This window comes from Scyliorhinus torazame, chromosome 18 (genome assembly GCF_047496885.1).
Source record: "Scyliorhinus torazame isolate Kashiwa2021f chromosome 18, sScyTor2.1, whole genome shotgun sequence".
NCBI lineage: Eukaryota > Metazoa > Chordata > Chondrichthyes > Carcharhiniformes > Scyliorhinidae > Scyliorhinus > Scyliorhinus torazame.
In genome coordinates, this window is record NC_092724.1 from 76,281,849 (window position 1) to 76,294,655 (window position 12,807).

Consider the following 12,807-nt stretch of genomic DNA (forward strand, 5'->3'; position numbering starts at 1 on the left):
ACAAGATAATAGATTTTAGTGTTGATTGAGATACTGCCAGTACGCCAGCACTGGAAACACTTCTCCTTCAAATAGTGCCAACCAATTTTTAACATCCAGCTGAACAACTAGACAACCTCATCTGATTGGCACCTTCTACAGTGCAATACTGCCGCAGTACTGCACTTAAGCAGTTGTCTGGATTATGGTGATTGAATCTTTGCAATGGTATCTCATGGCTATGACTGTTAAGGTGTAACCAATACAAGTCTGAAAGGAGGAAATATAAAATTTGCTTGCAAAGATCATTGTCAGAGAAAATGCCAGAAAATACTAAACACAACACTCAGATGACCCTGACTGACCACCATGATGAGGCCATTTAATATTTCCAAGGAATGCCACCCCTAATTTATTACAGAACTGGGAACCAATCCATGCTGGTGCCATTATTCAAGGAATGGTCGTCAAGCCCGGTGGTACAGTGTAACCTAAAATGATTGTGCATATTTTTCTGATTAAAAATTAGCCCAGTACACACTGTCATTGAGCTTGGGTAACACTGACTCCCTGTCCCTTAATTAATTTATTTAAAATGATTGACTTCCTCCAGTCTTATGCCATCCTGTTGTGACCTCCTCCGTCCATACATCCCCTCCTTACACTCTTTAGTCCATAAATCGCTGGTCTTTTGACTGTATTTTCATCTTATCACTCACCTTTCATCTTACCTTAGCCATCTTGACCCTACTTTCAAGAACTTCCTGCCTAAACTCCTCTTCACTTCTAAAATCCTTAAAGTAAACATCTTAATAACCAATCTTTTGGTCACCTATGCTTATACTTACAACATACTTTATTACTTTAGCTGTTCCCTCCACTGTCCTCTCCTTGCTCATCATGTAAATCATCTTACAATGTTGTGTTTATATAGTGTATTTACTGATTGTTTATTGGTATGAATGCTTTTGTGTTATTCAATCACTTTATTTTAGGTCAATTTCTCTCGCAGGTTTCACTTCTATTCCTTGGGTGTGCCAGTGGCAGAGGTTGAGTACGGCCACTGGCATGGATTGGGTAGTGTCTCTGGTCTTGCTGATCACAGATATGGTGTCGTGCTACTGGTGTAGGATTAGTATCTCTGGCCCTTGGTATGGATTAGATAATGTCTTGGCATAGTTTGGCTCTCAGACTGCGTTCTCTATTCATTAACAGATTGAAGGGAGGAATCTCTGATGGCGACTGGTGAGTGTTCTGGTGTTTTTCGGTGTGTGACTGACAGCCCTTAGCCACACTCTTAAAAATATTTCAAAAATGACACAAAACTTTGCCTTTCGGCTCTCACAGCTTGGTTGACGTCGGCCACGGGTAACACGAAGCTGTTGTCGACAGTTTGTTTCACTCTGGCCTCCTTCCAGTGGAGGCGGCTGGGGGAAGTGCGCAAGCGTAGAGCGCCGGCGACCGGGAGAAATGCGCAAGCGCAAAGAGCGGCGGTCGGGAGACATGCGCAAGCAGCGACGGGGCGGGGGGAGAGAAACGGCGGCCGGGAGATGTGCGCAAGCGCAGATAGAGGAGACGGCGGTCGGGTGAAGTGCGCAAGCGTAGCTGCGGGGTGTCGGCTGTCAGAAGTACGCAAGCGCAGAAAACGTGCCTGAAGTGGAGTGCCAGCGGAAGGTTGCTTAGGAACATGGAGCAGCCATCAGCCCAGGTCTCCCAGGCCCTCGTGTGCGCACAGCGGGGAGTTTAAAATTGCCGCTGTTTTCCCCATTGCTGCAGAGTTTCCCACAGTTTGCGACATGTTTACGTTGCTTTACACAGATGTCTATAGAGCTGTTCACGAAAATATCATCAAGAGTCGCCCCCCCCCCCCCCCCGGAAATGTCGAGCCCCCCCACCCCCCCGCAATGTTCCCCCCGCACTGTTTATCCCACTGCCGGCTCACCAGCTCAGTCACTGCTTACCCCCAACCCCCTAAATACTGCTCTATCCTGTCCACACACTCTCCCAACTCACATCCAGAATCCCTGGCTAGTGTCAGGTGGTGGGGGTGGGATTGAACATTTTCCTGGGGAGAGGGGAGGGTGAAAATTGTTAGTTTGGGGTGGGCATTGTTGGGGGTGTGAGGGGTCGCCGACTATTGGATTGGAGTTGTTTATTGTCACGTGTACCGAGGTTCAGTGAAAAGTATTTTTCTGCCAGCAGCACAATGTAAATACATAGACACCAGCATCGGGTGTCTGAGGGTTATGGGAAATATGAGTACTGTCGAGCATAAGGTGGATGAGCGAAAGGAGGTTGTGAAGCAGGGGTGGTGAAAGATCTGTTTTTGGAGGGGGGGTTCGCAAGCTTGTAGAAGTTGGAGGTAAAGTTTGGACTCCAAAATGAGGAGAGGGCCTCAGGTTTATACAAGTGTGGAATTTTGCAAAAAGGGCCTTACTAAACTTTAGGGTGGCGCCGTCCTCGTTGCTGGATGATGTGCTGTCGGTGGGGGGGGGGGGGGGGGGGCTGGAAGGTGGGCCATTTTGGCAATTTACGGTAGGATCTTGGAGGAGGATAAGGTGTCCATGGAAGGGATTAATGTAAAGTGGGAGGAAGTGTTGTTGGAGGAGGGATTATGGTGCAAAGTGCTACAAAGGGTCAATGCCTCGATATGCGCAAGGCTGCAGTTAATTCAATTAAAGGTGTCCAGGGTGCACTTAACGAAGACGAGAATGAGTCAGTTGTTTGAGGGGGGTGGAGACCGCCTGTGAGTGGTGTGGGAGGGGCCCAGCCAATCATATGGACATAATTGGTCCTGCCCAAAGTCGGAGAAATTTTGGGGGTCATTTTTCAGCACTGTCAGGGGTCCGACATGTGGATTTGGAGCGGGTTCCCTGGATGCCATATACGGGGTGTCAGACCTGCCGGAGTTGCAGACAAACGCAAGGGCAGATGTCTTAGCCTCACAGATGGTTGGGTTGGGGTGGAGTTCAGTTTCTCCCCCTCCCCCCCCCCCCCCTCCCCTCCCCACCCTCCCCTCCCCCCCCCTCCCCCCCTCCCCCCTCCCCCCCTCCCCTCCCCCTCCCCCCCTCCCCCCCCCCTCCCCTCCCCCCCCCCCCTCCCCCCCCTCCCCCCCCTCCCCCCCACCTCCCCTCCCCCCCCCCCCTCCCCCCCCTCCCCCCCCTCCCCCCTCCCCCCTCCCCCCTCCCCTCCCCCCCTCCCCCCCCCCCCCTCCCCTCCCCCCCCTCCCCTCCCCCCCCCCTCCCCCCCCCCCCCTCCCCCCCTCCCCTCCCCCCCCCCCCTCCCCCCCCCTCCCCCCCTCCCCCCCCCCTCCCCCCCCCCTCCCCTCCCCCCCCCCCCCACCCTCCCCCCCCCTCCCCTCCCCCCCCCACCCTCCCCCCCCCCTCCCCTCCCTCCCCCCCTCCCCCCCTCCCCCCCCCCCCCCTCCCCTCCCCCCCCCCCCCTCCCCTCCCCCCCCCCTCCCCCTCCCCCCCCTCTGTGCCTTGATGTTGCTGGGGGATATGATTGGGTGGAGTTGAGATACAACCAGATCAGCCATGATCTTATTGAATACTGGAGCAGGCTTGAAGGGCTGAATGGCTTATTTGTGCACACTTCCCGATACGAAGTTCTTTGTGGCGGGTTTTTCAGGGAGTTTCCTGCCGCCAAGTTCCCCACCCCTATCCAAAAATACTTAGTCATTTTTGGGGCCCTGGGGGTTTTTAGCCCACACTTACAATTTTTTTTAGCAATAGAGAGCTGAACTCAGGGGGGTGCCCCTCTTCAGGCCCCCCAAAGCCCCTTCTAGGACCCCACCCATCATTTCCCCCCCCCCCAACATCCCAGAGGCCCCTACTTACCTGCCCTGACGACCCCACCTTTCAAACCTCCACCATCCTTTCATGGACATGGCTCCCCTGGGGCCTGCACCCTTGGCAGTGGCACCTGGGCACCCTTGCACTGGCACCCAGGCAGTGCCACCTGGGCACCTTGCCAGTGCCAGGATGGCAGTGCCAAGGTGACAGTTGGGCTTTGCCAAGGTGTCCACGTTCCAAGGGGAGGGCCAGGAGGCCACTCTGCCCTGATCCTGACCACCCAGGGGTCTCCGATGGCCTGGGAGACCCTCCCACATGCCACCCACCTGGTCCACTTTTTTGTGGACCAGCATTGATCAGCGCCTGGCTGTAGTCTTCCTGGGGAGGCCGGAGACCAAGCTTTTTGTCATTTGCCCTAATATCTCCTTATGTGGCTCAGTGTCAAGTATTGTGCATAACATACCGGAGAAGTGCTTTGAGATGTTTGATTATGTTAAAGGTGTTATAATGCAGGTTGCTGTAAATCTCCTCAGCATTGGTGGCTAAGATTCCGGGATTTCACTGCACAGCCTGTCTGCTACCTAAAACAAAAAAAGTCCACAAATACCATACACACTGGGCAAAGTTGCGGTTGTTCTCCTTTTATTATTACTTAATTTGACAACTGAAGGTTTGATACACTCGCAGCCACTGTACCAGTGTCAATTCTCATGGAAGGTGGCACACGCCTTGTCCTGCTCCAGACAACCTTGTATTTTCTTGAAAGTAGTAATTAATTTAGTAACTATATTAAAGTTTCCATCTGGTCAGATCTTGCATCACGTGAGGTCACAAGAAGCTCTGCAGTGAATGTTCATCCAGGATCATTGCGATCATGTGGCAGAGTTCCTTGGCCTGGGGAATACATAATAGCACCTATTTTAAAAAATGGTTCTTCCTATAACCTTATCTTCTGCTGCAGATACTGACTTGCTCTAGTTTGGTTCCACAGTCGTCAGGCAATCTCTGGTGCTTTATCCAAGTGTTCATTCTTTTTCCAGCCTTGAGGGTTGGGAGCTGGATTATCCTCAGTTCATCTTCAGAAAGATCAAGAGGAAATTTCTATCCAACCACACACAAAGTGCCTGCTGCAGCTCTGTTTCCTCATTGGGTAATGTTATAAATGCATGGTGAGCCCCTGATGAAACCTCCACCAGCATGAAGGAGCCAGAGATTGCTGAGGAAGGGATGTAGCCATCTGGGATGGCCACTTACAAAGGATCCTGAGAAATATGGCCACCTGCAAAGGACCATGGGAAATATGGTCAACCCAGGACTCAGACGCTCAGAGCTTATGTATATTGGCAACTCACATAACTAGACGCTATCGAAACCCCCAGCTACTTTGCATTCTAATGGCCCATTTCCCCAGAACAAAAGACCTGTACTCAGGTAACAGATACAGAAACAGACTCATCGGCGCCACTCCCTTTGCTCAGGGAGCCCAAAAAGCCAAGGCCAATGACTGCTCAGGACACACCCCACCATCAAGGCACCCGCCCCTTTATTAGCCAAAATCGAAGGCAGTAATCGAAGCCTGCCGAATTATTGGGTCCAAAGCTAAGGACCGCCCAAAAGAGCACAAAACCCCAGAAGGATAAAGAGAGACACTGCCATGTGTTCAGTCTCTCTTGGCCCCGTCGCTCGGTCTCTCCTGGCCTATGCCCAACCAATTGCAGCATTACGACCAGAAAAAAAGTTCAAGACCAACGATCGCTACCAGACAGATGAGCCCAGCAGAAACAAAGTCACTTCTCCAGACCCAGCCACGCAAGATCCGAACAAAGGCCTTGTTCCTCTGCATAAAGCCAAGTAACTGAAGTTAAGTACAGGTTGTTGTAGTGTTAGGTGTAATTTAGCTTGTAGTGTTTTATGTTGCATGCCAAAGTAATTGTGTGTAAATAAACTATCATTGAACTTGAACTAACTAACTGGTTGTTTGGTCTTTGATCGATATCCGGTAAAACCTTGTGGTGGTATCATTTGATACCTGGCGACTCTGAAAAGTAATATCATCATTAATAACTGTCATATCAGTATCCAGTTAAAATGAGTAACAGGACGCATGGCATTGCTGAAGCAGGACACATATTACAACATTAGAAGAGGGAAAATATAATTAAAAGATCAGAAGTGCACCCATGACTTGGTTAAATTTTACACTGAAGGATTTGGATTGGTCAGGGGCCTTTAACAAGTGATGAGGTATGGGGCCATTACAGAAGTTCATACTATTAGACTCTCCCAACTACTCTATAGTAGTGGGCTTAAACATTGCTGCCTCAGGGACTATGGTCAAGCCTGGGGTTGACAGTATTAAAGCCAGCGTGACGAGAAATTGTATTGTGTCTCACCTCCCGAGGAAAGGATGGGTGAAAGCCTTCTCTGCCCAACCAGGGAAGGAAAATCGAGGTTGGGATGGAATGAAACTGTTGGCTTTGCTCCCCAAATATGGGTTGTTTACCGATTTGAATAGTAAATTCAGGCCTTATCATAAGTAGGTTAACTTACCATCCAGCCCAAAAATCCACCTTCACTCATTGATTTGTGCATTTTCCAGAGAAAATCATTGGACAATGACCAAGGGTGGGATTCCGGGCTGAATTTCCCCATTCCACACCAGTGGCTTGCAACTGGCTGACATTGGACTGTAGATTGAAGCTGGCACCTTTATGATTCATATGGCTCAGTGCCACACTAGGCATTTTAGAGCTAAGCATTGAGTAACTATGTGCCATCATTGATGTGTGAGTAGAACTGAAGTTCTATTCAGTTACCTATGTCCCTGTTTTCTCATTTAGTTGCTGGGCAGTGATAAATATTGTGTGCGTTCGGCATTATTTCAGTTACCTTGATCACAGTGCATTGGCCCACAACACAAAACTACCCACAATTTGGCACTAATTAGCAATCCCTATCAAGATAGGTCAAGGTGACTAATGTTGTGGTGTGGCTCAGATACATTGTTGGGGTTTTACTCTACAGTACTCTGTGCTACACACAACCAGGAACACTTTGATACTGACATTGACTGCCTGAAATGGAAAGTATTTGGGCAGCACGGTAGCATTGTGGATAGCACAATTGCTTCACAGCTCCAGGGTCCCAGGTTCGATTCCAGCTTGGGTCACTGTCTGTGCGGAGTCTGCACATCCTCCCCGTGTGTGCGTGGGTTTCCTCCGGGTGCTCCGGTTTCCTCCCACAGTCCAAAGATGTGCAGGTTAGGTGGATTGGTCATGATAAATTGCGCATAGTGTCCAAAATTGCCCTGAGTGTTGGGTGGGGTTACTGGGTTATGGGGATAGGGTGGAGGTGTTGACCTTTGGTAGGGTGCTCTTTCCAAGAGCCGGTGCAGACTTGATGGGCCGAATGGCCTCCTTCTGCACTGTAAATTCTATGATCCTATTCAACAACACTAACATCCATTATCCTACTGTAAAGTAAAGCCACCATAGTCTCAGATGATCATAGACTGCTTTTCCCTTTGAGGGGGAGAGCTGACTTAACCTGTGATTTAACCTGAGAATCACCACATATAACTCCGTTGATGGACAAGGTTCAGAAGGCAGGGCCTTCATGAATAACCTCAGCCATTACAGAAATTGAACTGCATCACGAACTGCTCTGACTCACGTAACTGCTCTGCATCACGAACCAGCTGTCCAGTCAACTGAGCTAAACCGGACTTCTACTAACCTAGTGAATAAAATATGAACCACAAGTAATTCATGGAGCAGGAGCAATCTGTTAATCAAAAGTCTAATTACTAATTTAATTCAGCTTTCCTAGTAAATCATCAGAATGTTCTGACCTGGCAACTACAATTACATTCCTCATGTAACATCATACCTAATGTTGTTAAATGTTTGAATGTTTCACATTTTTTGCAATAACTCTTCTTATTCTTTGCTGTAAGGTACAGTCGCCATAGATGACCATATCCTGCTTTCCCCTTTGAGGGGGAGAGCTGACTGGTGGTGATTTAACCTGGGGATCACCACACTCAGGCAAGGGGCAAGGTTGAGAAGGCAGATCTTCATGAATAAACTCAGCCAGTACAGGAATTGAACCCTTGCTACTGGCCTTGCTCTGCATCACAAACCAGCTGTCTAGCCAAGTAAGCTAAACTGACCTCCAGTTATTATTTTTGTTTTATTTATTTAAACCTTGTGATATAACAACAATACAATAGAGGGTAACATTCATCACTAAAACCTGAACATTACCCGCTCAATATTCCCTTATCTATCTCAGATTTATTCACACCATCACTTGCTGTGCCCATTATACAAGCTGAAGTCATTGTCCTAGATTCTCCTCCTTAGTGTTTCATAGATTTCATAGAATTTACAGTGCAGAAGGAGGCCATTCGGCCCATCGAGTCTGCACCGGCTCTTGGAAAGAGCACCCTATCCAAGGTCCACACCTCCACCCTATCGCCATAACCCAGTAACCCCACCCAACACTAAGGGCAATTTTGGACACTAAGGGCAATTTATCATGGCCAATCCACCTAACCTGCACATCTTTGGACTGTGGGAGGAAACCAGAGCACCCGGAGAAAACCCACGCACACACGGGGAGGATGTGCAGACTCCGCACAGACAGTGACCCAAGCCAGAATCGAACCTGGGACCCTGGAGCTGTGAAGCAATTGTGCTATCCACAATGCTACCGTGCTGCCCTTTGCTTCCTTCTGGTTATACTTCCTTAGGGTTGTACTTCTGCTCCTCCCACCTGCTCTAACCAGTTCAATACCTGAATGAGATGCTTCAATAGGAGGCATAGGCATCAAGAGGGAGGCTGCCTGTGAGGAGAGAGGAATCCTAGCAGTTCTACAACCCTAGAAAATGCAAAGAAGGGTATGCCCAAAAGATTGGTTATTTGACTGAGACCAAGGCCTTCAGCGGGTAATTTTCTGGGACCATCTGGAGGGAGAGGAGGTCAACACAAAGACACCTTCCACATGAAGGGCCTGGGGAGGGATGGTGTGTCAGAAACCAGGAAATTTCACCAGGACCACAGACCTTGCCACCTACCTCTCTGGGATGGGTGGAGGGGATAATGAACAAGCAGAGACAGTGGTGGAGGGAGGAATTTTCTCATCTGATGGAGGCTGCAATAAGTCCCACTGACCAAATGCTCTGCCCTGATCACAATGTTGTATCAGTGGATCAGAGACTGATACACATCTTGATATTAGATGAATTGGACATTCTGAATTCTCCCTCTGTGTACCCGAGCAGACACTGGAATGTGACGACTAGGGGATTTTAACAGTAACTTCATTGCAGTGTTAAATGTAAGCCTACTTGTGACAATAATAAAGATTATTATTATTTAACCATTTAAAGGTTTTGTTCCCCTGAAGTGAGGGATGGCTAATTAAAGAGTAACCATTTCGGTCATCCGGTGTCGGCGATGAGGGAGTGAGCCGCACATTCGGTGGCTCTCACTCCGGCCGGATTTTGAGACCCGGTTTCCCGACTTTTTGAAACTTTTCAGTGCTAGAAAAGACGGCCACAAAGTTGCTGAGTTAAACGTGCGGAGCTGCATGGAAACAAAGAAGAGTAGAAAGCAGCGAAAGCAGGAAAAGAAGAGGCAGAGACAAAGTGGTGTGGGAGCTCTCCCGGGACCAAAGATGGCTGACCGGACCACTGACCAGACGATCCAAGCAGTGCTGGACAATATGCTGCAGGTCATAAAAGGAAGTTTTGAAGATATGAAGCGGGATAACTTAGAACCGCTGCAGAAAGTGGTGGAGCAAGTGAACCAAAGGCTAGAGGCCCATGACAAAAAGGTCAAAGAGCTGGAGCAAGTGGTGGAGGAACAGGCGGACACACAAACGATCGCTGCAATAGAGATAGATGGGTTAAAGGAGCGATAGAGAAGGCTGCTTAACAGAATTGAAGACCTGGAAAACAGAGCACGCAGACAAAATCTGAGAATTGCTGGCCTCCCAGAGGGGGCCGAAGGAGCGGACACCACGACGTTTGTGGCAGACCTGTTGCAGCAGCTGATGGGGGCTAACTCCTTCCCGCGACCGCTGGAGCTGGATGGGACACACAGAGTGCAGGTGAGGCAGCCGCGACTGGGGGGGGGGTCCCCCCAACCAGTGGTGGTCAGGTTTCACAGGTTCACAGACAAGGAGCGGGTCCTTCAGTGGGCAAAGAGCACAAGGAGCTGTACATGGATCAACAATGTCCTGCGCATCTACCAGGACCTGAGTCAAGAGGTGGCCAGGCGACGAGCAGCCTTTAAACGAATTAAGGAGATTTTGTTCAAAAAGCATGTGAAGTTCGGCCTGCTCTTCCCGGCGCGTCTTTGGGTCACGCACCAGAGCCAGCAATACTACTTTGTGGACCCCGATGAGGCGATGGAGTTCGCAAAGGATCAGGGACTGGTGCTGAACTGAGGACCCACGGACTCAAGCCAGAGTCTGAGTATTATTGTTTACCTGACTTCTATTTTTCTTGGAATGACTTTCTATTTTTTGGGTGCTTCACAAGTACTTTGTATTTTTTTCACTGCCTTTGGTTACAATGGGCGAGGGGGGGACGGGTGCCCCCTCCCGCTTTTCTTTTTTCGGTTTGCTTTTTCTTTGTGTTTTTTTCTGTCTGGAGCTTCCATCGTAACAGAAATTTGGCCGGAAAGCAATGGGGGTTAAAGTTATTTGTGCAGGGGGGGTTACACAGGTACTGTGTTGCTGTGTTTTTCTTTTATTAATGCGCAGAAAGGGGCGATTGGTATCACTCAGCTATGTACACAACTGGAATAGCATTACAGCTGGAGCAGTCTCGGTTCTTAGTTTGATTGCCCTTTTTTGTTTGATCTTCCTTATCTCAGAGAGACTGCTCAAGCATTACAGACCAGGGGAATTGGTGTGGATGGGTGGGGGGGATGAGCTCGGGGGAACAATGGGAGCGAGACAAGTGGGCGCCGGAGAGATGAGTGACCGGGCTAGCAGGAAGCCAGGTGGGGGGTATGCATACAGCCAGTGTATGACAGGGGTCGGGTTTCAGAGTGTTGTTGTTGCTAGGGGGGGAGCGGGGGAAGCTATTCTGCTGACATGGGAGGGATCGACATTAGGTAACAGAGAGGAGGTCGGGGGTGGGAACTGCCAGGAGGCGAAGTGGGAGGGGCGCGGCATATGGGCTGGGGGCAGGCCCAAGAAGGGTTATGGTTGACCGGTGGGGGGGGGTGGGGGGTGGGGGGGTGGGGGGGGGAGCCATGTGCCCTCCAACCAGGCTGATCACCTGGAATGTTAGAGGGCCAGTCTAGAGGGCACGTGTGTTCGCGCATTTGCGGGCTCTAAAGGCGGATGTAATCCTGCTGCAGGAGACATATCTGAAAGTGTCTGCCCAGACCAGACTGAGGAAGGGCTGGATTAGCCAGGTTTTCCACTCGGGCTTGGACTCTAAGTCCAGTGGGGTGGCAATCATGATCAATAAACGGGTTCAATTTGAGGCGGCGGGCACAATTGCAGACGGAGGTGGTAGATTTCTTATGGTCCGTGGTAGGCCTGAGGGGGTGAGGGTAGTCCTGGTGAATGTATATGCTCCAAATTGGGACGACGCTGACTTCATTAAAAGGGTGCTGGGGAAAACTCCGGACTTAGATTCACGCAAGCTGATCATGGGATTTCAACACTGTCCTCAACCCCGGACGAGACAGGTCATGCTCCAGAACGGGTAGGCTCCCAGCAATGGCAGGGGAACTGAGGGGGTTCATGGAGCAGATGGGGGGGCGGGGGGGGTAGACCATGGAGAGCCAGACGGCCGACGGGAAGGGAATATTCGTTCTACTCGCATGTTCATAAAGTATACTCTAGAATCGATTTTTTCATCATGAGCAGGGGCTGTGTAGGCGGGGTAATAAATACGGAGTACTCGGCGAACACCATTTCGGATCATGCCCCACACTGGGTTGATCTGCAGGTCTGCAAAGGGAGTTACCAATGCTTGCAATGGAGGTTAGATGTGCAAGAGATTGCGGAAATGCATGCAGAACTACCTGCTGGTTAATGACACAGACGAAGTCTCAGCAGCGACCCTGTGGGAGGCGCTGAAGGGGGGAGCTGATTTCAATTCGGGCCCACGGAGATAGAACGGACAGAGCGGAAATGGACAGACTGGTCAAGGAGATTCACCGAACAGACAGGTAATACGCAGAGGCCCCGAGGGAGGACCTACTTAGAGATAGACGGAGACTGCAGGCCGAGCTGGGAGTGTTGTCCATGAGCAAAGCCGTGGAACAACTTAGGAAGGCAAAAGGGGGTGGTATATGAGCATGGGGAGAAAGCTAGCAGAATGCTTGTGCAGCAACTCAGGAGGAAGGAGGCGGCTAGAGAAATAGGCAGGGTAGTGGACGGTATGGGGAACAGAGTGGAGGACCCGTCAGGACTGAACAAGGTGTTTCAGGAGTTCTATAGCAAGCTCTATACCTCGGAACCCCCTGGGAAGCCAGAGAGGATGAAGCGCTTCTTCGACGGACTGACCTTCCCAAAAGTGGGCAGGGGGCTAGTAGACGGACTGGGGCCCCCGATTAGAGTTGACGAAGTACTGGGGGGTTTGAAGGCCATGCAGTCAGTAAATCCCCGGGGCCGGATGGCTACCCAGTGGAGTTCTACAAAAAGTTCTCGGAGATGGTGGGGCCGGTGCTGACCAGGGTATTTAACGAGGCGCGGGACAGAGGGATTCGACCTCCGACGATGTCACAGGCTACCATCTCGCTGATATTAAAACGGGATAAAGACCCGGAAGCGTGTGGGTCACACAGACCAATCTCCCTGATCAACATCGACACCAAGCTTCTGGCTTAGGTTTTGGCGCTTCGGGTTTGGTGAGGGCTTTGTCGACTGGGTCAGACTATTGTACCAGGCCCCAAAAGCTAGCGTAAGGACAAATAGGACAACATCGGAATATTTTAGACTACACCGGGGGACCAGACAGGGATGTCCACTCTCCCCGTTGCTGTTCGCACTGGCTATAGAACC

At 50.4% G+C, this 12,807-nt stretch overlaps 1 protein-coding gene across 1 annotated transcript in view; it reads right to left on the minus strand.

The window, feature by feature from the left end:
* Positions 1–4,398: 4,398 nt before the first annotated feature.
* LOC140395321 (unconventional myosin-XVB-like) overlaps positions 4,399–12,807 on the minus strand; it is a 344,508-nt gene continuing 336,099 nt past the window's right edge. The window contains exon 25 of the mRNA XM_072482943.1: positions 4,399–4,667. Coding sequence (XP_072339044.1) covers positions 4,602–4,667 — 66 coding nt within the window. The 3' untranslated portion in view covers positions 4,399–4,601. The remainder of the gene's footprint in view (positions 4,668–12,807) is intronic.